The 24,683-nt window shown below is 44.4% G+C and overlaps 1 protein-coding gene across 14 annotated transcripts in view; it reads right to left on the reverse strand.

Moving 5' to 3' along the window:
• Positions 1-24,683, reverse strand: part of LOC137538869 (serine/threonine-protein kinase BRSK2) — a 365,619-nt gene that overhangs the window by 97,791 nt on the left and 243,145 nt on the right. For all 14 annotated transcript variants that reach the window (XM_068261262.1, XM_068261268.1, XM_068261257.1 and 11 more), the window contains one exon: positions 248-333. In XM_068261262.1, the coding sequence (XP_068117363.1) occupies positions 248-333 (86 nt within the window). The remainder of the gene's footprint in view (positions 1-247; positions 334-24,683) is intronic.

Consider the following 24,683-nt stretch of genomic DNA (forward strand, 5'->3'; position numbering starts at 1 on the left):
GTCTGCTGTATGTGGCCCAGCTTGCCCAGCAGCCCTGTGGTTCAGATCAGGACACAAAGCCTCTGGAAAATGACAAGCTGTCCGGGTGCCTGCTCATCTGTTATTTCCGCTAATAATGTGATTCATCTGCTGGCATTTCTCTATGTAAATGTAAATATGTTTTATAGAAGTCTATTTGTTTATGATGCATAAGCACTACACACAGTCTAACCATTAGACAGAATAACATCATGTTTATATGACTTACAAGTATTTCTTGTTCTCATAGACATCGTGTAACTTTAATACATGTGGATGTTCGATGAGTTTGAGAATAGCAATCTCACGCTCTACCTGTAATAAAGAGAAATAGGTTTAAAACAGTACACAAGCAGCGGAATAACATTGGTCACATATACATCATCTAAGTAGTAACCTTAGCAGCACTCAGAAAGAGAGTTACACAGTCCAGGTTCACATTAAAGCTGCTGGACAGGAACATTACATAATGCAGCAGTCATTGCATGGAAGGAGATACGTATAAATCTATCATTTACACCTACCTTCATGGCCGCTATTCAAGCTCACAGACTACTGCTGCTGCTCTCTGTCAGCTTAGTCCACTTGGATGGAAAGCGATTACTGAGAGAGGCTGTGACTGCACCAGGGCCCTTGGGCCAGAGGGACGCAGCAGGGGCCCTCCTCAGCTACTGTACTAGCAGTCCATTGATCATATGCTGGGGCCCAAAGCATCTTAGCTACACTGCAAACCAGTGGATAGGAGGTGCCCAATATTAGATAAACAGGAGGACAAAAGGTATACTCAGGTCCTACCGTCCTATAAGGAGGATTCACTTGAAACCTCAACGGTAGCTTTATTATAATACTGGACAACGCGTTTCACCGACACAAGTGGCTTCCTCAGGTCAGTGGCAGTGCAATAATGGAAGCTTCCGGATTGCACTGCTACTGACCCGAGGAAGCTGCTCCTATCCACTGGTTTGCATTGTTTATCCCTTTGGTAAGGGACACCAGCTGTTGGAATCTTCCATCAAGCCAGCTTTTTACTGGAGTAATGACTGACCAATTCACATAAAGACAAAGAGGGGATGGCACTACTGCTATTATTGCCTTGTACTTACTTCTACATAATACACCAGATTGGGCTCTTTGTGTGTGTTTTTTACCCTCTTGTTAAGCCTACCTTAGCTACACCGCTGTGTCCACAGTTGATGAGGTATGTGGTCACTATATGGTGGACAGGTGGTCGAAGGCATTACCAAGGATTGGGGGTCACCTGTTGCGGTAACTCATTGTGTTACCCCCCTCTCCCCTCTTCGACTTTCCATCAACCAAAATAATTAATACATTTTGTAATAACAGTAAACATACATTAAAGCGGAATACAACCCAACATTTCATCTTTGCTCTAAAACATTATTTACAGCATATTAAATGCAACCAGCATTTATTTTTTTTACCAGACCAGCATTCAAAGGGTTACACACAGAGCTTGAAAGTTCAGTGCAGTGAAATGTGGACGCATCCAAACTTTAGATAATGTTATCTTGTGTTTACTTTAATGTATCAAGTGAAGAATGTGACACATTCTCTGACTGCGGAGAAGCAGCTCTACACTGACAGAGAGTCAAAGCATGTCTTGCCTTCACTAAATAATGACTAAAACCAGTTATTTACAAAATGCAAAGTCAGCTCACAAAGCAAAAAACTGTGCTTTTGGGAACCTATAATATCTAAATAAATAATAATACTTATGCACAAATGCAAATATGATAACCGTATGGCATATAAAAAATAGGAAAACATGTTTTTATTGAACATTTTGTCAGGGTTTTAAACCGCTTTAACACTTGCAATGGCAATAAAAGGGTTGAGAAGAGCTATCAAAACAACAACAAAAAATACAATACAATAAGCATGTCCCCATATATAATAAAGCAGTGTCCCCTCGACCCTCTTCCACAAGGGTTTGTTTAAAGAGAATCTGTATTGTTAAAATCGCACAAAAGTAAACATACCAGTGTGTTAGGGGACATCTCCTATTACTCTCTGTCACAATTTCGCCGCTCCCCGCCGCATTAAAAGTAGTCAAAAACAGTTTTAAAAAGTTTGTTTATAAACAAACAAAATGGCCACCAAAACAGGAAGTAGATTGATGTACAGCATGTCCACACATAGAAAATACATCCATACACAAGCAGGCTGTATACAGCTTTCCTTTTGAATCTCAAAAGATCATTTATGTGTTTACCTTCTGTCCCCTGCTTCTCTCATGCACTGAACATTACAGGCTTCCTGCAGACAGCTCTGCCTGTGCCTGTGTTTGTAATTCTTCAGTATGTGTCAGCCAGCTACTTTCACAGCCTAACAGAGGAGGATTTTTATCCAGCACTCTTCTATCACTGATAAGATAGCAGAGAAGCTGCTGGCTTATGTAAATACACACACACTGGAGTGTGCATAGAGGAACAGACCAGCACGGAAGAGTTGGCAGCCTTCCAGACACAGGCCGACAAGTCTGACAGGGGAAAGATACATTGATTTATTACAGAGACCATGATAGTACAAAGTGCTGCAGTGAGCCAGAACAGATTAGAATAGGTTTAGGAACTTGTAGGATGGTAGAAAAAACGTTGTAATTTTTGTTACAGAGTCACTTTAATAGTGTGCACAGCCACGCTCCCCTCCGTAAACAAGCATAGCGCAGAGCCAATCGGTCTTGGCCTTTTCACACCGAGGCCAAGCGGGCTCCGTGCTACTGGGCAGGTGCGAATCGTCCTGCATCTGTGCTCATTCACAAATGGGAGCATGGCTGCGAACTTCCAGAGGGTCGCATGGCTGGATTGGTGGTCAAGAGGAGGACGTGGGAAATCACTGGAGGTTCCAGATACTTCCCTTCACAGAGTTAAGAAACTTTTGCCTTTCACAAAGTTACAGGTTTAATATACAATTAAACCTTAAATGAATCAAACAAAAGTCAAGAATCCACTGAAGTGCAGCGTGTAACCATAGTTTGAGTATTTAGCTGTGAACACTTTGGAAGAAATTATAGCTTTGAGCTGTCTCAACTGAGAATCTAGCTTATGTACAATTGACTTACCAAATCACCAATCTGTGGTGGATTACTAAGTGTCTAACAATGACTGAGCACACTGTTTTTTAACCTGCCTTGCAGGACGCAGGCTCACTGACCATCATCCCTCCTATTGCCAAGCTGCATGTCAATATAGCTCATGTCTCCAAAAGTGCCTTTAGAGCGATTAAGCCGTAAACTGTGCTTCAAGAGCCTGCGTAAACAAAAATAGATTCTTCATACATACCTACTGTATGTCAAAACTGTGCACGCATAGATCCTGCTACAAGAGGCTGCTTTTTTATTTGACTTTAATTTCAACGTTAAATGCGCTTTGGTTTATTTTATATTTTTGATTAATGTATCTATATAGGTGACTACATTTTACAGCTTCTTGCATAACTCAAGCATTCAGGAATGTGATTAGGGCTGTAACTATAGGGCGAGCAGACCCTGCAAATGCATGTTGGCCCAGAGCTGTGTTGGTGGAACCCAATAAATAACTTCCCTCTCTCTGAAAAAGAGGTCCATTCTCCAGATAAGTATTTTTTGTGGCCTTAAAATTATTGGTAGTTATGCCACAGGGTGTGATCAGTGCTCCTGAGTTGCTACCTTGGTCTGCTGTAGCCACTACAATGGAGTGGTAATTGAATCCCATGGACGAGATTACTTTCCCAATCGTGGCAGCGTAAAGGGAGAACAGCTGGGGCCCTAGGACATAGCCTTGGGGGACACCAACAGAGAGGGGTGTGGGAGTGAAGGAGGCACCATTGAAGGTGGCCGTGAAAGAGCCATAAAACGCTCATGAAAAATGTCAGTAGTTCATATATTTTTAGCTTCTGGGACACTGAGTAGTATGAGATGATACAATATTAAAACTATGTTTTTAGCTTTTAAAACGGAAAAAACCCTCTAGGCTTCTAAAAAAAGTTATTTCCAGAAGTAGGAGGAGCATACATATTAGTAGGGTGCAGTGTGAGCTGAAAGACGGCTCATCCTGCTGTTGCTGAAATTCCCAGGGGCACAAAATACTATTCCCCTCTGAGTCGTAGCAACTCGGGGGCACTTGTAATTCGGGGTCCGGCTATCGCTGGCACCTGAATTGCAGGTACATGGGTACGGACTATAGCATTGCATAGCCGGGCTGATATCAGGAGTCCTGGCGCTGAAGTGACATGCTTCATAGGAGGATAGCTACAATTGTTCAGTTTATTTTCACCTCTTGTTACCTTTAGAAATAAAAGTATCATCAAATATCAGGTTAGCCATATATATTGCACTGTGCTCACATAATGTGCAATATGTCCGCATAGTTTTTTCTTTGTTACAACTAACAGGCAGAAGCTAAAAATAGTCCACTCTTCCAAACATAAATGAATGCATTATAGATGCTCTAGGAAAAACGGAATCAATATAAAAACACAGTATGACTTCTGGTGCAGGACAGCTATGATGTCTTTTAGAGCTACAGCAAAGACGCTATATTTGAGGTGCATGATAGTATATCACTGGACAATTATTTTATAAGATAATTATATTTATCAGTCTGACTCTTTCAGAACAGCTGATAAATTGAGGCGGATTCAAGCTTCTTTTCCCCGGCAGCTGAAGCCAGTGAATTCACCACCTGTCGGCTGCTCCCGTCCACCTCCGCACAGGCGGTGGACAGGCGTGCGCCTCCCCCATGCAGTTGCATCTGAGCACGGTGAAGAGATCAAGTGTCTTGACACATTAGGAAAAAAAGACAAAGAGACAGCGGGAGCCCAGATAGCGTAGTATGTTAGAATGGATGAATGTATTGAAAAAGGACTACTCACAAACGTAATTCACCAGCAGCAGGGAAAACCAACCAGTTGAAGCAGGTGTAGACAATTAACCCGACTCCACTTGGGGTGTCCAACCCGGACTAGAAGTGGTCGCTCTCTTTGGTGAAAATAACTGGTGTTCAACATGTGACGCCAGAAGGGATCCCTCCAAACTTGGTGGGGTGGTGGTGGGTACAAAAGGTTAAAGAGGCACCCAGATATAGATAAAACTGAGTTAAAAACAGTAAAAACATAAAGGGTAAGGTGGCTTACCTCAGTAATGACAGTCTCATAATACAAAAAGGTTTAGGCAACGCATTTTACAGGTCTACCTGTGTCCCCCGATCTGCGCTCCCCCTCTAGCTTTTAAAGTGCGGCAGCATCACTGCATTAATAAGAGGCAGCGGGTGGGGATGACTCACCTCTTCCGCGTTCCTGCGTGTGTTCCACTGTTGTCACTTCCTGCTATGCCGCCCACTGTATTGTAAGTGGATGGCATTGCAGGAAGTGATGACAGTGGAACGCACGCTGGAACACGGAAGAGGTGAGTCATCGCCGCCCACTGCCTCTTATTAATACGCTACTGCTGAACTTTAAAAGCTAGAGGGGGAGCGCAGATCGGGGGACCCAGGTCAGGGAGGGGGGTCCGACCCAATACTCCCTTCCTGCCCACTACCCCCTCCAGCTCAGCGCCCCCCACCTCGCTGGGGGGGGCGGCGGTATTTCACAAGTTTGCCTCAGGCGGCAAAAAGTCTAGAACCGGCCCTGCCCATGAAGCATGTTGCTTGTGCTAAATAAACCTTTTTGTCTTATCAGACTGTCGTTACTGGGGTAAGCCACTCTGCCCTTTATGTTTTTACTGTTTTTAACTCAGTTTTATCTATATCTGGGAACCTCTTTACCCTTTATCTGAGCATGACGTTTGCCACGCTCAGATGGGAGATGAGAAGGTTTTCTGCTGCCGGGTAATGCCGTCATCTGTTAAACTTTATGTGTGGCGTCCCCAAACGCTGCCATTCTGCTACGTGTTACTGCAAGTGAATGGTGCTTGTGGCAGCACCATAGCAGCTGAACTGCCTGACAGACCATCAGTTCAGCCATCTGTGGATAAAAAGTCTAAGAGGAACCTCATCCAGGTTTAATATAAACTATCATTTCAGGTGTAATATAAACTACTATTTCAGATAAAAGTTAATTTATCACCTCTACTTTCTAAGTGTGAGAAACTAAAGGTCCACAATAGATGGCCAGCAAATATGACATCTTTCCACCACAAAGCAATTACTGAATACAGCCTGCTTCAGTCAACGTCACTTGCTAGTGAAGCTGTTTTTCCATACAGTATATTTTCTGTGTAAATGTGTGCATCAGAAGTGTTGCATTGCACTACACTGCATATAGAGAGAATCTCAGGCATTGTTTTATATGAAATATGTGATGTTTTCCTTAATTTCAAATGTGTGCAGTGCAAACACTGTATCACAGTCCCACTATAAATAAATGTTTATACCTGCCATATACATATACAATATGTATATGTATATTTTGGGATTTTTATTTTTTTTAATCGTGGGTGTTGCCTTAAAGAGGAACTGTGCTTTACTTTTACAATAATTATGTATAAATGATTTACCGGTAGTCAGTGTTTGCCCATTGTAAAATCTTTCATCTTCCTGATTTACATTCTGACATTTATCACATGGTGAAATTTTTACTGCTGGCAGGTGATGTAAATGGAAGGAAATGCTGCTTGCTTTTTTGGCAGTTGGAAACAGCTGAAAACAGCTGTTATTTCCCACAATGCAACAAGTTTCCCACAGTGTGATGTCAGAACCATGGTCCTGACATCACACTGTGGGAGGAGTTTCACCACAATATCAGCCATACAGAGCCCCATGATGATCCGTTTGTGAAAAGGAAAAGATTTCTCATGGAAAATGGGGTATCAGCTACTGATTGGGATGAAGCTCAATTCATGGTTACGGTTTCTCTTTAAAGAGGGCACAGCTGATATAATAAAAACATATCTAAGTACTAATGGTTACTAAAAATAACCATTTCATGATAACTTTAATAAACTCGGTCTGGGAGTGTCCTGATCGCTCTTCATTGCTCAAAAATCTCCTGCCCCTTCTCCCCATTGATTGCCTGATTGATCCCCATTGATTGCCTGTCTACACTAGAGATGGCGCTAATGGTTCGCGGGCGAACGGTTCCCGGCGAACTTCCGTGGTTCGCGATCGCAGAGAACCGCAAACTTTTCCGGAAGTTCAATTTGCCCCCATAGTGCATCATTAGGGTCAACTTTGACCCTCTACATCACAGTCAGCAGGCACATTGTAGCCAATCAGGCTACACTCCCTCCTGGAGCCCCACCCCCCCCTTATAAAAGGCAGGCAGCGTCAGGCATTGGACTCACTCGTGTGCCTGCAGTAATTAGAGAAGGGAGAGCTGCTGCAGACTCTCATAGGGAAAGCTTAGTTAGGCTCTTGTAGGCTTGTTAGCTTGCTCCTTGCTGATTCTGACTGCTAAAAAAACACCCCTCAACAGCTCTTTTAAAGAGCTAATCTTGTTCTTGTGATCTATTTTTTGTGTGTGGCCCACTTGCATTGTATACAGCCCTGTCAGTCAGTCTCAGCTGGCCTTTGGTGTAATTCCTACTGTGCTACTGCCAGGCCCAGCACATTCAGTGACTACCTGTGTGTGTGACAGGCAGCTGCAGATTTGTAATCCCCTCCCAATCACTGCACCTGTTCACTGTTCAGTGCACCTACCTACCTACCTACCTGAGAGCACGCATTAATACCACAGTTTCACTGTCATTGCACCTGTTCACGGCGGTACCTGTGTGTGTATGTAACAGGTGCACATTTGTAATACCCATCACTGCATATACCTACCTGCTGTGTTCAGTGCACCCACCTACCTACGTGAGCGCACGCAGTGCGATATTTAATACCACCAGTCACTGTACCGGTTCACGGGACGTGTGTGTGACAGGTGCACATTTGTAATACCCATCACTGCATATACCTACCTGTTGTGTTCAGTGCACCCACCTACCTACGCGAGCGCACACAGTGTGATATTTAATACCACCAGTCACTGTACCTGTTCACGGTACGTGTGTGTGACAGGTGCACATTTGTAATACCCATCACTGCATATACCTACCTGTTGTGTTCAGTGCACCCACTTACCAATGTGAGCGCACGCAGTGTGATATTTAATACCACCAGTCACTGTACCTGTTCACGGTACGTGTGTGACAGGTGCACATTTGTAATACCCATCACTGCATATACCTACCTGTTGTGTTCAAGGCACCCACGTACCTAAGTGAGCGCACGCAGTGTGATATTCAATACCACCAGTCACGGTACCTGTTCACGGTACGTGTGTGTGACAGGTGCACATTTGTAATACACATCACTGCATATACCTACCTGTTGTGTTCAGTGCACCCACTTACCCACGTGAGCGCACGCAGTGTGATATTTAATACCACCAGTCACTGTACCTGTTCACGGTACGTGTGTGTGAAAGGTGCACATTTGTAATACCCATCACTGCATATACCTACCTGTTGTGTTCAGTGCACCCACCGACCTACGTGAGTGCACGCAATGTGATATTTAATACCACCTGTCACTGTACCTGTTCACGGTACGTGTGTGTGACAGGTGCACATTTGTAATACCCATCACTGCATATACCTACCTGTTGTGTTCAGTGCACCCACCGACCTACGTGAGTGCACGCAATGTGATATTTAATACCACCTGTCACTGTACCTGTTCACGGTACGTGTGTGTGAAAGGTGCACATTTGTAATACCCATCACTGCATATACCTACCTGTTGTGTTCAGTGCACCCACCTACCTACGTGAGCGCACGCAGTGTGATATTTAATACCACCAGTCACTGTACCTGTTCACGGTACATGTGTGTGAAAGGTGCACATTTGTAATACCCATCACTGCATATACCTACCTGTTGTGTTCAGTGCACCCACCCACCTACATGAGCACACGCAGTGTGATAGTTAATACCACCAGTCAGTGTACCTGTTCACGGTACGTGTGTGTGAAAGGTGCACATTTGTAATACCCATCACTGCATATACCTACCTGTTGTGTTCAGTGCACCCACCTACCAACGTGAGCGCACACAGTGTGATATACCACTCCGTGCATACCTGTTAACTGCACCTGTGTGATTGCACATTGTATTAGTCAAGTCAGTGCATACCTTTCACTTGAATGGATGGCAGACTTGCCCTCCATAACAGATTCTCGTTAAGGGATTTTAAGTTGATTCATCTCATATACAGCAGGGCCTCGAAAGTTCTCCTGTATTGCTATTTTTGGTCACTACCTCGGAACGTGCATGCCATGCCTGCTGCCTTCCTTGGATGTGTGGTAGCCATTCCTGCTCCTTTGCCCACAGCGTGCCTGCTGCCATCCTTGGATGTGTGGTGGTAGCCGTTCCTGCTCCTTTGCCCACAGCATGCCTGCTGCCTTCCTTGGATGTGTGGTGGTGGTAGCCGTTTCTTAGGCTCCCATTCCAGACCGGAATCGAACCAGGATTCCCCGGCCTTTACCTGTGGTCACCATGGTACTGAGAAAGTACCATCGAAAGTTTCACACAGTTGAATGAATTGCAGACTTGTCCTCCATAACACATTCTTGGCAAATGCTTTCGATTTGGTTCGTCTTGCGTTGGGTCAAGGGTCCATCTGACCACAGATGACTGGTCTGCAAAGCACGGTCAGGGCAGGTACATTACTTATACAGCAAATGGGTTCTTACTTGGATGTGCGGTGGTGGTAGCCGGTTCTCAGGCTCCCACTCCGGACCGGAATCGAACCCTGATTCCCCGACCATTACCCGTGGTCACAATGGCAGACATGCCCTCCATAATAAATTCTCGTTGAAGGTACTGAACAGCAAGCAGAAAATTTAATTTAAAAAAAAATAGATGTAAGCTTTAACAATGGTAGAGAAAGAACCATCGAAAGTTGATAAGGCAGTCAGACATTACCTGATTTCACTGAGGAAGAGCAATCTCGCTATGGTGCGGTGCAGTCCAGCATGGCCGTCACAACACAAACAGCTGTTTGCGGTGCGTTACACAGTGAGTTTGGTGTGTCAGTGTGAAGCAGTACACTAATTACACTCCCTGATTGATGTATACACATGCTAGATGATTTAAAGCACTTTAGGCCTGCAATTTAGCATCCAATGTGATTTCTGCCCTTAAAATGCTGCTTTGCGTCAAATCCAGATTTTTTCCTGGGACTTTTGGTGTCTATCCCACTCTGCCATGCCCCCCTCCAGGTGTTAGACCCCTTGAAACATCTTTTCCATCACTTTTCTGGCCAGCATAAATGTTTCTAGTTTTCAAAGTTCGTCTCCCCATTGAAGTCTATTGTGGTTCGCGAAAGTTCACGCAAACTGAACTTTTGCGGAAGTTCGTGTTCGCGGTTCGCAAACCGAAAATCGGAGGTTCGGCCCATCTCTAGTCTACACAGCCCCGCATAGGTGCATTCCACAAGTCTGTTGGTCCTCTACGATCCACTCTGGAAAATCGTCCAGCAACAGACTTAGTGTGATCCAGCTCTTAGAGGGTACACCGATCAGTTATAAAGGGCAAGGACCACTAGGAATTTCATAGAGGGTTAAATGTAAAAAAGAGAGGAGCGCTCTGAGATTTCCAGCAATGATAGATCAATTAACACTAGGAAAGGTCTCACCTAGTATTAGTGTGGCCGGTACAGCGTACTCAGCCGCGATTCGCATGCGTCCCTCTTAGGCAGCCGGGGACCGGGCTCTCCGTGGCAGCAAGGCAGAGACAGGGCGGAGGCGACGTCACCAGCTCCAGACCTCCTTGCGATGGTAGCGAGGACGTCTGTTCAAACACACGCTGAAAGGCACTAGGAAAGGTGAGACCTTTCCTAGTGTTAATTGATCTATCATTGCTGGAAATCTCAGAGCGCTCCTCTCTTTTTTACATATTCCTCTAGTGATTAACATGGGAGCAGCCGAGTGATTGTCGGGTGGCCAGATCGCACCTTGAGGGGCTCACTACCCCAGAACTTTTTAATAGAGGGTTAAAGGAACCAAACCCACACACAAACAATGAATAATACAATGGCTTAGGTACAAAACCAAAATTTATGTTGTAGCGCTTATTTGTGCAGTATCGATTGGCAGCACAGAGTTAGCAAGGAAAGCCACCACCTTACACTCTAAAATATCAAAAATTATAACTCATGCGCCAATGCAAAATAAATTTTTGCAATTTATTTAATATACCTGTTAAAATATATTCCACACAATAAAAACACAATGTTTGGCGCTTAATCAGGCAATTCCCCCACACAGTAGCGTCACTTTGCACTGTCACAGCTTTCACGGAGCGCTCTTAAGTGGCATTTTATGACGCTGGATGTCACTTTTATACATATATATATATATTTTTTATCACTTCGTTGGAAGGAGCCTCTTCGTGAACTGCGAGTGAGGAATATTATTGTAGCTATGAAGAGGACCTCATACGGAACCTTGCACACTAGGAATTGGGCGTTGTAAGTGCGATTAGGCAGCATTTTCTTACAGCAGTGGGTTGGATCTGTTACGGGTGGGGATAATTATCCTTTCTGTGACAGTGCAAAGTGACGCTACTGTGTGGGGGAATTGCCTGATTAAGCGCCAAACATTGTGTTTTTATTGTGTGGAATATATTTTAACAGGTATATTAAATAAATTGCAAAAATTTATTTTGCATTGGCGCATTAGGTACAAAACCTACAGTATGTGCATTACAAATTGTCATATATTTACCACAACGTGCATTTAAAAAAAACAAAAACAAAAAAACACGAGCCCAAAACTATGCTTTAAAGGAACAGAAGTCAATGGACTGCTAATGCTTTCAAGTAAACAATACAAAGCAATAGAAGGTAGGTTCCGGGCACCAGTATGCTGCAAATAATCACGTTTATTTCATCCCACACATAGACAGACACATGTGCATAGGGCTGGTCTAACAGCCGTTTCACAAGCCCACACGCTTGCTTCCTCAGAGACCAGGAACCTACCTTCTATCGATTTGATTGTATGCACTGCTTGTGATCCGGAGGCACAGGTCAGCATTAACCACTGACCCCCACATAGGTTGTCATCCAGCAACTAGTGCCGCCTCCCCTCTCTCCCTCCTTCACAGACAAACAATACAAAGCAGCTGATGCCACAAAAGCAACTCTTCTGAGTAGTCCATCATGCATTGCAGCCAGACTCGGCAACCTCTCACTTGTGCTTGTGGGCAGCACTGCGGGTATCTTCATGCTGCAATGCTGCTGAGCTCAGGCTGCAACTGGAAAACACGAGTTTCACTTCCACAACCTAATATTCAGGGTCATTCAGCATATTCGGATATCAGCCACCACTGGAATTCAGTTGCCAGGGAAGCCTAAAGAGAGCAATCAGTGCCAGCAGGACGATCGCCATCATTCTGCATCAGCAGTAACCATTCTGCAAGTGATAATGCAAAAATGTCATGTGTGACTGGCATGTAACTTCCAATAAAGGTCAGAGCAGGGCATTACACCCCAGCGAGGGGCAAGAGAACTCTTTACTGCCATCACTGCCCCTGCGGTAATGTAGACATCCCCACATCCTGGCTTACGGCGCATACATAGCTTCCTGTAAGATTCTTGAATATTATGAAAAGTCCTCATACCAGGGTCACATTGGTTCATAGATGCTCTAATAAGATCATACTGCATTCTTTTACATTGCTATGTAAGAACAAAAGCCCCAGACACCCCAACCTGATTAGCATCATTATCAGGCTTGCCTCGGGAGGGGAGGTTGCAGAGAGAGGCTGTGATTACTTCCTAATCTTTAATTATCCATTTTCTAATGTACAAACACATCAAAGGGAAGAGGTGGGAGGTGGAGGAGGGAGAAGCTGAAGGATAAAGCGAGGGAAAAAGGAGGAAACTAGGCATAATTGCACTAATCTACCAGTATGAAGAAGGGAGAGACAAAAGTAAAGAGTATAGGAGAACGGTATTAGCGAAGGGCAAAGCAGCTGCATCCAGCACTAGGTTATGTCAGCATCAGGTCTATCCCTGACCATGGGAATTCATTTGAAGTAGGTATCAAAGACCATCGCACTGAAACTAGCTCATCTGAAGTATGAGTACTGGACTACCTTACTGCTGAGGCAACAGGTGAGATCACATCGTGGTTAGTATTCTTTTTTTTTATTTTTGTCAAAAACAGTTCAGGGCGTCAGATAAAAAACAATCTTCACAAGATCCAGTAGCTGTCACATACCGTCCCCTCACCCCAGGGCCGGTTCTCTCATGAAGCAAGGTGAAGCATTTGCATCGGGTGCAGAGATTTCTGGGGCAGCATTTTTGTACACTGTGTGTACCTTCCTGAGGAGGAATGGAGTGGCTGAGGGTGAGCGGTTTGTTTGTCACAGACTCACAGCCAGCCAGTGTGCTATTATGTTGAGCTGCGTCATGTCATGTGTCAAATTGTAATACACTATCCAAGTCCCATTTTGTTTCTTGGTGCACACTGGAAGCATTCAGAAGCAGGATCCTGATTTCCATCAAGCCTATTTGTGACCAGGCAGGATGGGATTTTCTGTAAACCCTTCATGACAGTTTGCTCTGACTTGCTTATAACCGTTATTGTGTTGTCTCGCACACACTAAAGGATCAAACTCATTGTCTCTAGTCTAGGGGGAGTACATCAGCGGGAAAAGAGGGATTGCGCCCTCTGTACAATGCTCAATCAAAAAGAGCTGGCACATCCAAGGTGAATTTGTATTAGTTCCATATAAAACATATAGCCAACGTTTCAGAGCCACGCAAAGCCCCTTTGTCAAGGCACAATTTGCTTGAGGGCAAAAATCCTCTAGATACTCACACACAGCGATGTCTACTCAGCAGGTGGCAGCAGCTCCTTGCCCCCAAGCAGGCGCAGAAGAGCTGACCCTGACAGCAGGTCATTATCATTGTGGGCGGCCTAAAAGGGACACCGAGGACCACTGGAGCTGCGGCGAGGGACTGAGACTGCTGCTCAGGCCTGAAAGAAGCCCCAGGTGAGTAAAAAATAGATTTGTAAGCTCGCCTTGGACGTCCTTTGTGTGAGCTCCTCACACAAATATCTCCACACACACACCTGCGGGTGTTTCAGAAGAACAACTCCTTTCCTAAACTGTTGGTTCTCTCAGAATCTATGTGAAGCTGTGCTTCTCTAATGTAAAGACATTTCTGTCAGGGATGCTAGACAAGAAAAGATAACCCTTTAGTATCTTAAGCAGCTGAGAGGTATAACTCAAACTCTGCAGTTAAGGTCATTTTCAGAATTAAAATAAAAAACAAACACTAGCACAACCGTAAAAATATTTTTACCAGTACAAATGTTATGTTACCCTGCTGGACAAACTTCAGAATCTAATGCTAGGTACACACCATACAATTTTCTGTTAGATTTATCTGCCAGATCATTACTTCCAACATGTCCGATCTGAATTTCGATAGATTTTTCAATTTTTCGATCTTTTTTTCGATTTTCTTTAATTAATTTTCATAGAACTAAATGAAATCGATAAAAAAAAAGATTGAAAAAAATAAATCGGAAGATCGATCGAAATTCACATCGGACATGTTGGAAATAATTGATCTGGCAGGTAAATCTAACAGAAAATTGTATGGTGTGTACCTAGCATTAGAGTCTGAAGTTTGACCAGCAGGGTAACATAACATTGTGTACTGGAAAAAATATGGCATTAAAAAGATACCTGACATGAGAGGGATAAGGATATTTATTTCCTTTAAAGCAGGGGTCTCAAACTCGCGGCCCGCGGGCCATTTGCGGCCCTCGATACAATATTTTGTGGCCCTCGCCGGTAAAAGCTTCCTTATAGTTGGCTTTAGTGCTCCCAAGTAATCCGCCGCATCCCCGCCGCTAAACGAGGGCTGCAGAGCCCCCAAATCGCCCAGGGGGCAATCCACCGGCATTTCCTGGAAGGGGCAGAGCTTTCAGCTTCAGCTTTGCCCCTCCTGACGTCAGTTGCCGCCTCTCCCCGCCCCTCTCTGTGAAGGAAGAGTGAGAGGGGCGGGCAGAGGCGGCCATGCGCCGCGATTGTGAAATTCCTTATGCGGCCCAGCCCTTATCCTGACTTTGCCTCCTGCGGCCCCCAGGTAAATTGAGTTTGAGACCCCTGCTTTAAAGAGAACCCGAGGTGGGAATTACTTTTACTATTGGGGCACAGAGGCTGGTTGTGCGCACTAAGACCAGCCTCTGTTGCCCCATCGTGTGCCTCCATGTCCCCCCTGCTCGCCGCTATACCCCCCGCATTGCTGGCTGTGTCGCCAGCTCAATGTTTACCTTGCGCTGTCAGTCAGCGCCGCTCCCCCGCCTCCTCCGCATCTGCGCTACCCGCCGCGTCACTTCCCTCCTATCAGCGGGAGGGAAGGGACACGGGCGGGTGCGCCGATGCGGAGGAGGCAGGGGAGCAGCGCTGACTGACAGCGCAAGGTAAACATTGAGCTGGCGACACGCTGCGTGTCGCCAGCAATGCGGGGGGTATAGCGGCGAGCAGGGGGGACATGGAGGCACACGATGGGGCAACAGAGGCTGGTCTTAGTGCGCACAACCAGCCTCTGTGCCCCAATAGTAAAAGTAATTCCCACCTCGGGTTCTCTTTAAAGCAATACCAGTTGCCTGGCTCTCATGCTGATCATGATTTGTAGTATCTGAATCACACACCTGAAACAAGCATGTGGCTAATCCAGTCACACTTCAGTCAGTAACATCTGATCTACATGCTTGTTCAGGGTCTGTGTCAATTAGATGGGTAATGCATGACAGAGATAGAATCAAGAGAAGTCAAGTTTAGCTGGGGTTTGGACCAAAGTATTAAGGTAAGCATTAGGCTCACGTGAAACATTCGCAACAGAAATTTGGCAGGGAATCAGAGTAGGAGAAAGTTTGAGGTTAGTGCTATTGAAGGCGTTTAGTGATAAGTAAGAAGGAGGGATGCGTTAGCTGCAGGAAAGGTGTTAAAAGCAGGGCTGTGGAGTCGGAGTTGGAGTCAGAGCAGTTTTGAATACCTGAAGTCGGAGTTGGAGTAGGAGTCAGTGGTTTCATAAACTGAGGGGCCAGAGTCGAGGAGTTGGATGATTTTTGTACAGACTTCACAGCCCTGGTTAAAAGTTAGGCTGGTAAGCAGGTCAGGATCAGCAGAGATCACAAGGGTCAGGTAGATTTTTGATAAGGAAATTACTCTGTTAAACTCCATTATGTTTTGCACAATTAAACAGATGCTGAAAACATCCAAACTCTATTCTGATTTCCCTGCAAAGAAGAAAAATCATTTTATAGATTGTGTGCAAAAAAAACCAAATCTTTGAAAAATTAAGAGATAAATTTAAGGTAGATTTGGCAGTTTGTCATTCATTGCCATCAATGCCAGGTCTGGCCTCTGGAATTTCACCAAAATACTCGCAGATGAGAGATCCGTTCTCACATGACCACCTTCTGCCAAGTGTCATGCCTCAAATACCCGTCACTGCTGGCTCTGCACACTTCAGGTGAGTTGACGTGGCCAATGCATGCTGCGGACCCCACACTAATAATAGACTCCCGTGTGCAAGCATTGGTTAGTGGGGTGCGCACGTGATGGCTATTATATATAAGATTACATGGTTCTATCACATAGCTATTCCAGTCCTCTCCTCATCTCAGAGTTTTATTTAGGAGGTGGGTGTGCAAAATTGTATTAAGGAGCGGATTTCCTGTTACCACGGAAACAAAGGGTCCTGACCGACCACGCATACTGGGGCGAAAGCACGTACATGCTAATAGAATAGCTAAAAATACACTAGTATTTTCAGAAACTTAAATCACTTGATAAATACCTTGAGACGTAAAAGCGTAGTACACAGCAGCAATCCACCTAACAGCTAAAATCATACATGCGGTGACGCCGCCATACAAAGCAATCAGAGACCGGTTCTGAATGAATTGTCATGTGATAAATATAATTAACATTTATATGAATTTCCATATATGTGTCAAATGCACAGCAGAACTGGTATTTTAAAAATGCTCTCAGCTTGAGCATCAGCTGCTAAATGACTGCATTGTCCAGCTATTCATTCCATTCTAATCATGAATACGAACCATTAACTTATTTATATCACCAGGTATGTACACATCTGCCACTGGACTGCACTTGTATTGTGCTGCATTCACTGCAAGTCCCTCTAGAGATCATTAAAATGAAGTTCTACCTCTGATGTAAAATAAGAACCTTATTCAGTTCAGATCTGTACTTTACAAATTATTTCCAACAAAAGGGTGTTTCTAACAGCAAAACACTAGATAAAAGTTGTAGAGTTCGTTGATTACATCAGTTGTGACAAATTGTAATTGACATGTAGGAATAGTTATTTAAGAGCGATTTTACATCTAATTCTTGCGTTGCGGTGGCAATATGGCGCCCCTGACGTATCCCACCACAACACAAAAAAAAAATGATTAATATATGACCCTGCGTCAGAGAGCGCAGAAAGAGTCACACGCATAGCGCCGCCCCCCGCTCAGTGACGTACTCCCTGCTGGGCAAGAAGTAGGTCACTGGGATTCCCGGGGATCCCCGTGGTATTACTGTCATTTCGCACATCCACGCCGCCAACCTATTTAAAAGATATGCATTACCCATTGACTTGCATTACTTTCGCCGCCGTGGCAGTCCAGCGGTCCATGCAAGCGGCAGATCGGGCAGTTCCAGGACAACGTAACGCGGTAAGTGTGCTAGACCCCACTGCCTTGCATTGCCGTTGCATTACCCTGCAGTAAAAGGGTAACGCAGCACACATTTGCAATGCTAGTATAAAAGGGGCCTGAAAGTTAGTATTTCAGAAACTACACAGAAGGAGTACTGATGTTAGTGCTTCAAATAAATGCTCAATTTTCAACAGGGATGTATTTAAAACAATGGATTGTGTAAATACAATTTAGCATAGATTAAACAATGATTTCCCACTGAAATGTAACCACTTCACCTTCAGGCTGGATTCACAGTGGTCCGGATTGCAACTGAGACTGGCCATAGACTTTAATGCAAAGCCTGTATGCAGCAAGTTAGAATAATGCGATCCATTATTGTTAACAGCCCCATAGAATTGTATGGGCAGTAAGTTGACCTGCAGAATTCGTCTGCAACGCAACTGAGCACTGTGAATCTAGCCCCAAGGGTTTTTCCCCTTAAAAAAACCAGAGCAATTTTCACCTTGCATTCATTCACCTATAACTTTATCACTACTTATCACAACAAAACAATCTATATCTTGTTTCTTTCGCCACCAATTAGGCTTTCTTTGGGGGTACTTTTTGCTAAGAATTATTATATTCTAACTGCATTTTAACAGGGAAAATAAGAAAAAAAATGAAAAAAAAATGTATTTCTCCATTTTCGGCCATCATAGTTTTAAAATAATACGTGCTGCCGTAAATAAAACCCACATATTTTATTTGCCCATTAGTCACGTTTATTGCTACATTTACATTTTTTCCTTAGAAGACAACGTTTTTCACGGGTACTGGCCCACCTCCTCAGGTCAGTAACAAAGTGCCTAAGTCTGTAGCAGTCACAGCTGTGTCCGTAAGATAGATGTAATTGTATTATTTGTCCAAAAGATGTCCTCGCTCATAACTTCCCATTCATTGATCTCCCGGCTAACGATCCGAGGCAGTAACGAGCGTGGGAGTGCACGGGGAGGTCGAGCGGGAGAGCACGGTGGGGAGGGAAGTAGTAGTTACGCCCTGTAACGATTGTGGAACTATCTCCGTGGTCAGCGCACAAGATGTGCGCTGACACTGCGGAAGTTCTCCACAAGAGTGTAAAACGACAGAACCCAGCTGTGGTGCAATGCACCTGTAGAGAGAAAGTGAGCACAGAGACAGAATGTATGTGTGTCCACCAATCTAGTCACCACCCAGCGACGGTGAACACACAACAGCGGAAACGAAGTGGGAAGGCAATCGCAAGAGTGGCGATTGCCAATAGTGACACAAGACCGAGTTAGACAGAGCACAAGTGTAGCAAGAAAGACACAGCAAATAACAATGATCAGAACGTCAAGGAAAATAACAAACACTAGCTAAACGCGAACAGCGAACGCGTTAAAGACACGATCATCGTGCGTTAGGCGCCCAGTGATAAGCGTGCCACCCTAACTAACCAATGTAACACAAACACGAAATAGAGAACGCGAACGCTTGCTAAACGGTTACCTCACCGAGCCTACAGCAAGCGTTCATACCAGACAAGACAGGGAGAAGGAGTAGCCAGCAGCAACCGCAGCTCTGGCCTACACTCCCAGACAGAGCACAGAAGGAACCACCGCCACTACCGCTAGAGCGGATGCGATCCAGACAGACAAACAGATGAAGCAACCAGTAGCAACCGCTGCTCTGGCTTGCACCCCTAAGACGCAGTACAGACAGAATGATTTCCTGTCGACCGCCGCTGGCGACAAGACAATCGCAACAGATAGACAGTACAAGGCAAAACAGATAATACAACCTAACTACGCTAGAAGGGATGCCTAGTGCAGTCCCAAGGAATTACTCTAAGATAATCTTAGCAAACAGTAGCAAAGGCTGATATTCCAGGTGAGTTAGCAGGAAAAAACCATCATGACCAGCAAGGAATTCTGGGAGCAAAAGGCATTTATACTGCAAGCCATCAAAGGAAGCAGCTAAGCATTTTGCATGACAAGTGTATGCAAATTCCTCACCAGCAGAGCAACTCTGAAACTTGCAAAGTGAAGACAGGTCTCTTTTCCAGAGACCTGCAGCATTCAGACATAAAGAATGGTCAAACAGCTGTCTGCCTATGCAGACAGCAGCGCGGATCATTACACGCCCCTGCAAAAAGAAATGGGAAAATGCAGGGACGTAGTTACTCATACTGGAGGAGGGGAAGTGGTTAAGGTAATTGAAATAAAGACCTGAAGTAGGCAGGGATGCTTATGAGCAGGAAGCAGTCATAAGGTTCCCATTAACGGTACAATTTATCACTAAATGCGATCTCTTGATGCGATTTGAAAGATTCATTAAAATGTGATCATAAAAATCGCATTGAAAGATCACATTTGGTGAAAAAATTGTACCGTTAATGGGCACCTATACTGTGCAGAAAGTTGTCAGCAAAGCAGTTTATTTTGACACTAGTGACTTTAGCCCGCTTAAAAACGGGCTAGGTCCGTCACCACTGCCAGCGCGCGTGCGCCCTCCCCCGCCCGCAAATCAAGAATTGCAATCTATTTTTCTAACTAATTGTAACATGTCAAAAATTTGACCAATGTACCACACACATACTGTATCTTCAATTTTTCCCCAACTATGATAAAAATGATTGGAAATCGGTAGGGTGTGTATATTAATACATTGACTATCTAACACACATCATACAATCTTTAGAAAAATTGAAGAAACATTTCCAGCATTATGGATCGATAAAAACGTGAAATCCGATTGGATTTTCCAGGCGAATGAAAAAATGGCTTTCGATTTTTTCGGGAGATCCGATCATAATTTATTGAATTGCAGTAAAATCGAATCATTTTATTGTATGGTGTGTGGCCACCTTAAAGCTACGTACACACATGCGACAACGATCGTTCGTTGTGAACGACAAACGAACTTTTAATTGACGAAAGAACGACCTAAGTAAAGTTAGTTTTTAAAGGTGTGTAACGATCTGATCGTTAGAACGAACGTTACATCACGTAAAGCAACTATTGCGCTTGCGCATGAAAATGAAAAGTTCCATGGAGAAATAGTGAAATGCGCATGTCAATCTTTGTACAAGCGACCATTTCCAACGATGTACTACTTTAGAAAACGATCGTCGTTGGAAAAAATCCGCCAAGCTAGATCGTTCGTTTTTAACGATCTAGCTCGTCTGTCGTTAGACTTAATGGTCGTAGGCTGCTTTTTTTTAAACGATCGTCGATTGAAACGATCGGGGAACGATCGTTTCAAACGACTATAGTCGCATGTGTGTACGCACCTTTAGAGTGGTAGAGAGAGGAAAGCAAACAAGAGAATAACGGTAATAGAAAATGAATGATATTCCAACATCTGCAATACCCTACAACAAATTCAACATGCTTCTATTCTAAATGTACCTAATTAGGATGCCTTTCAGGGTTTTAAAAAAAATATTTGGTTATTTAAGTTATTTTGTTTTTAAGCGTGTGATGCAGGAAGGTGTTTATGTTTTGTGCCTATGTGAATACAGTATGTTTGTGTCAACATGTGGGTGGGTGTGTTTATATAGGAGAGGAATAAGCGGTGCATTTAGGCAGGCATCACACTTGGGGCCTGAGCACACCAGTATTTTTCTGTGTAATTTTTCAGCAAGACATGCATGTTCCAGAGTGACTCCCATTCATTAAAAATGCACAGAAGCGCACAAGTGTGCGCAGGCACCTATTAGAATTGCGGGCATTTTGTGGAACGAGCAATGCTCAGTAGCGTAGCAATAGGGAGTGCAACTGCAACAGGGTCATGCTTTATCCACAGTATTAGCTGTTTATCGGTCCCATGCTGGTAATAATCACTTCTATAGATGCTTTGAATAGTAGTGATTATTCACAAACTGTTCCCCATCCCATTAGCAAGTTTTTGGTGCGTCATACCAATTGTTTTGTGTAGAGTGCTTGGGGGGCCCGGTGTAAAACTTAAACTGGGGCCAATAGCTCCTTAGCTACACTACTGGCAATGCTGCACATATTAACCACCCTGGCGTCCTATTAAATGCGCCAGGGTGGCTGCTGCGCAGTATTTCTGGATTATTTTTTTTAAATCATGTAGCTAGCCTAGCACTAGCTACATGATGCCCCCCTCCCTGGGGCGTCCCTCCCACCCCATCCGATTGCCGCCGGCGCGTATGCCCATAAAGAAATCCCGTTCTGAACGGGGTTTCCTTTAGGGCATTCCCCGTCGCCATGGCGACAAATGGAATGACGTCATTAACGTCGTGACGTCACAGGAAGTCCCGATCCACCCCTCAGCGCTGCCTGGCACTGATTGGCCAGGCTGCGCTCGGGGGGGGGGGGGCTGTAACGCGGCGGGTAGCTGCGCATCGGCGGCGATCGTCACCAACATGCAGCTAGCGAAGTGCTAGCTGCGTGTTTTTAAAAAAAAATTCAGCCCAGCAGAGCCTGAACATACCGCCAAGGAGGCTAAAGGACAACTGACCTAAGAGGGATATGGAGGCTGCCATTTTAGTTTCCTTTAAAACAATGCACATTGCCTGCCTGTCCTGCTGATCCTCTGCCTCTAATACTGTTAGGCTACATACTCACTCGTGATGCAGGAAGCTGGATCCAGCGACGTCTCCCTGACAATGAGCGCTCTGCTGATCCATCTTCCTTCAGCTTCTGGCAAGCGGGTATGCGCGACATTACACAACGGGCACGAACAAAACTTTGTGGGGGAGTCGTTGAGGATCTTAAAGATCTGATCCACTGTGACAATCATTATCTCCACTCGATGATAAGCGACGTTCACATGATCGTGCACCTGTACCCATGTTGTGAGATCGTGGAAATGACCGCTCGTTGCTCAAAAAAATCACAAGTCGTCGGAAAAATAATGAGGTGGGCCTTTAGTCATAGACCCTACAACCATGTATATTAGATGTTTGACTTAAGTTTGACTGAATTTGCTGCATGCTTGTTTAAGTTGTATGCACTGGCGTAACAATAGGTGATGTGACCCCTCCCAGAGTAAAATGAGCCAGAAATTACTTTTCTCCTATGTTGCTGTCACTTACAGTAAGTAGTAGAAATCTGACATAACCAATAGATTTTGGACTTGCCCATCTTCTCATGGGGGTCACGCGCGCTTGCGGTCACTTCCTGCCTCGGGTATGCGGAAGTGCATAGAAGCGTATTGTAAAAATACGCTCCCGCACATGTGCACTGCGATGCCAACATCTTTAAAGAAGTGTGCGTCGCCATAGACCAGTGATCTGCAAACTTGGCTCTCCAGCTGTTAAGGCTGTTAAGGAACTACAAGTCCCACAATGCATTGCAGGAGTCCGACAGCCACACTCATGATTCATAAAGGCAAATGCATTGTGGGACTTGTAGCTCCTTAACAGCTGGAGAGCCAAGTTTGCAGATCACTGCCATCGACTAACATGAATTTCGGGCTACCACAGATTGCTGCAGGAGGCGCGTGGTAATGTAGGTATGCGCTAGCATTAATCTGGCATTTCTGGCACAGCGTCCTGCAATGTGGGAAGTATGAACTTCCCCACAGGCTTTCATTAGGCTGAAGTAGCAGTGCGGCAATTTGCTGCACAGCACTGCGACAGTGTGGGAGGGCCCTAAGGGATGTGATTTTATTAAAAAACAAACAAACATAGAATTGCATTTGCAAGAGCTTTTCCAATCACAAGCGCTTAGAAAAGGCTGCTAGTGGGTTTGAGCCCTAACAGTCCAATGATCCTGGACATATCTGCCCTGCCAAGGCAAATGGAAGCAAGTCCAGCTTTGGTTTGCAACTACTTAAATCATTAGCCGTGTTCCAGCAAGTTCTATTAGGTTTAAACATGTCCTCCTTCTTGCACGATGTTAAGATTCTCAGGCAGTTTTATCAGAATTTAAGGAAATCGAGAAAAGGCAAACACAGCATAAATTGTTTTAGGCAGTTCCTGAAAAATCATCTTTAAAGAGAACCCGAGGTGGGATTTAATTATGTTAGTGGGGCACAGAGGCTGGTTGTGCACACTAACACCAGCCTCTGTTGCACCATGGTGTGCCTCCAGGACCCCCCTGCGCGCCGCTATACCCCCCGCAGTGCTGGCGACACGCAGTGTGTCAGTCCTTTGAACTTTTTGGGCATAAAAATGCTATCAGCTGTGTTTCCTCAGCCACATAAAAGGATTTTTGCCTTCTTCATTTACTAACTTAGCCTTACTAAATGGTCTAGTAATATCTGGCAAATGCTTGCAATCCTCATCTGGCCATCTCAAACCATAGACGTGTTGCTAAAAGGTGAATATAGAGTGAAGTGCTCACTTGCATTCCACTTTGAAAGCAGAGATTGCCACTGGCATGTTTGCTTTGAATACAGTCGTCGAGTTCTGTTCATCCGCGGGTCAGTAATGGTTAAGTCACTCCACTAATCAACTAGGGAAGCTCAGGCAAGAATCTCAAGCTCAGTCTCGCAGTTTTTTGCTTAGTGAAATTTCTGTGAAATTGAAAGCAGAATTCTAACCAAATTTTGCCTTTTACCCTAAAGTCAATGGCACCTATTTTTGTATTTAATAGAAAAGGTGTCATACAAACTATCTTCACCAAATGTGCTAAGTATTGGGAACAAGTAAACAAAATGTCTTGTAGATTTCAGAAAATTGAGTTTAAAGCTGCAATAGGAAAAACTATTTTTAAGTTAAATGACAATAATGCATCCTAACCCATTGGCATTGCAGCTGTACTTATATCCTAAGCAACAGCAGTGAATTTCAAAAGGTAAATGCTTTTGCTGGGGAGCGTTGTACAACCAGAACAGAACAGGACTGTATAATGATTCCTAACAAATATACTGTACATTTTATTTACTATCTAAATACAAAAAAATGGCCCATTGACTTCACTCCAAGTCCATAAAACAGATTTGCTAAAATTTTGCAGAACCGTTGGAGGTACAATGGAGGTACAATGAAAAAGTGTTGAGAATGCCGGAGACTA

The sequence above is a fragment of the Hyperolius riggenbachi genome, chromosome 11 (genome assembly GCF_040937935.1).
Source record: "Hyperolius riggenbachi isolate aHypRig1 chromosome 11, aHypRig1.pri, whole genome shotgun sequence".
In the NCBI taxonomy this organism is placed as follows: Eukaryota; Metazoa; Chordata; class Amphibia; order Anura; family Hyperoliidae; genus Hyperolius; species Hyperolius riggenbachi.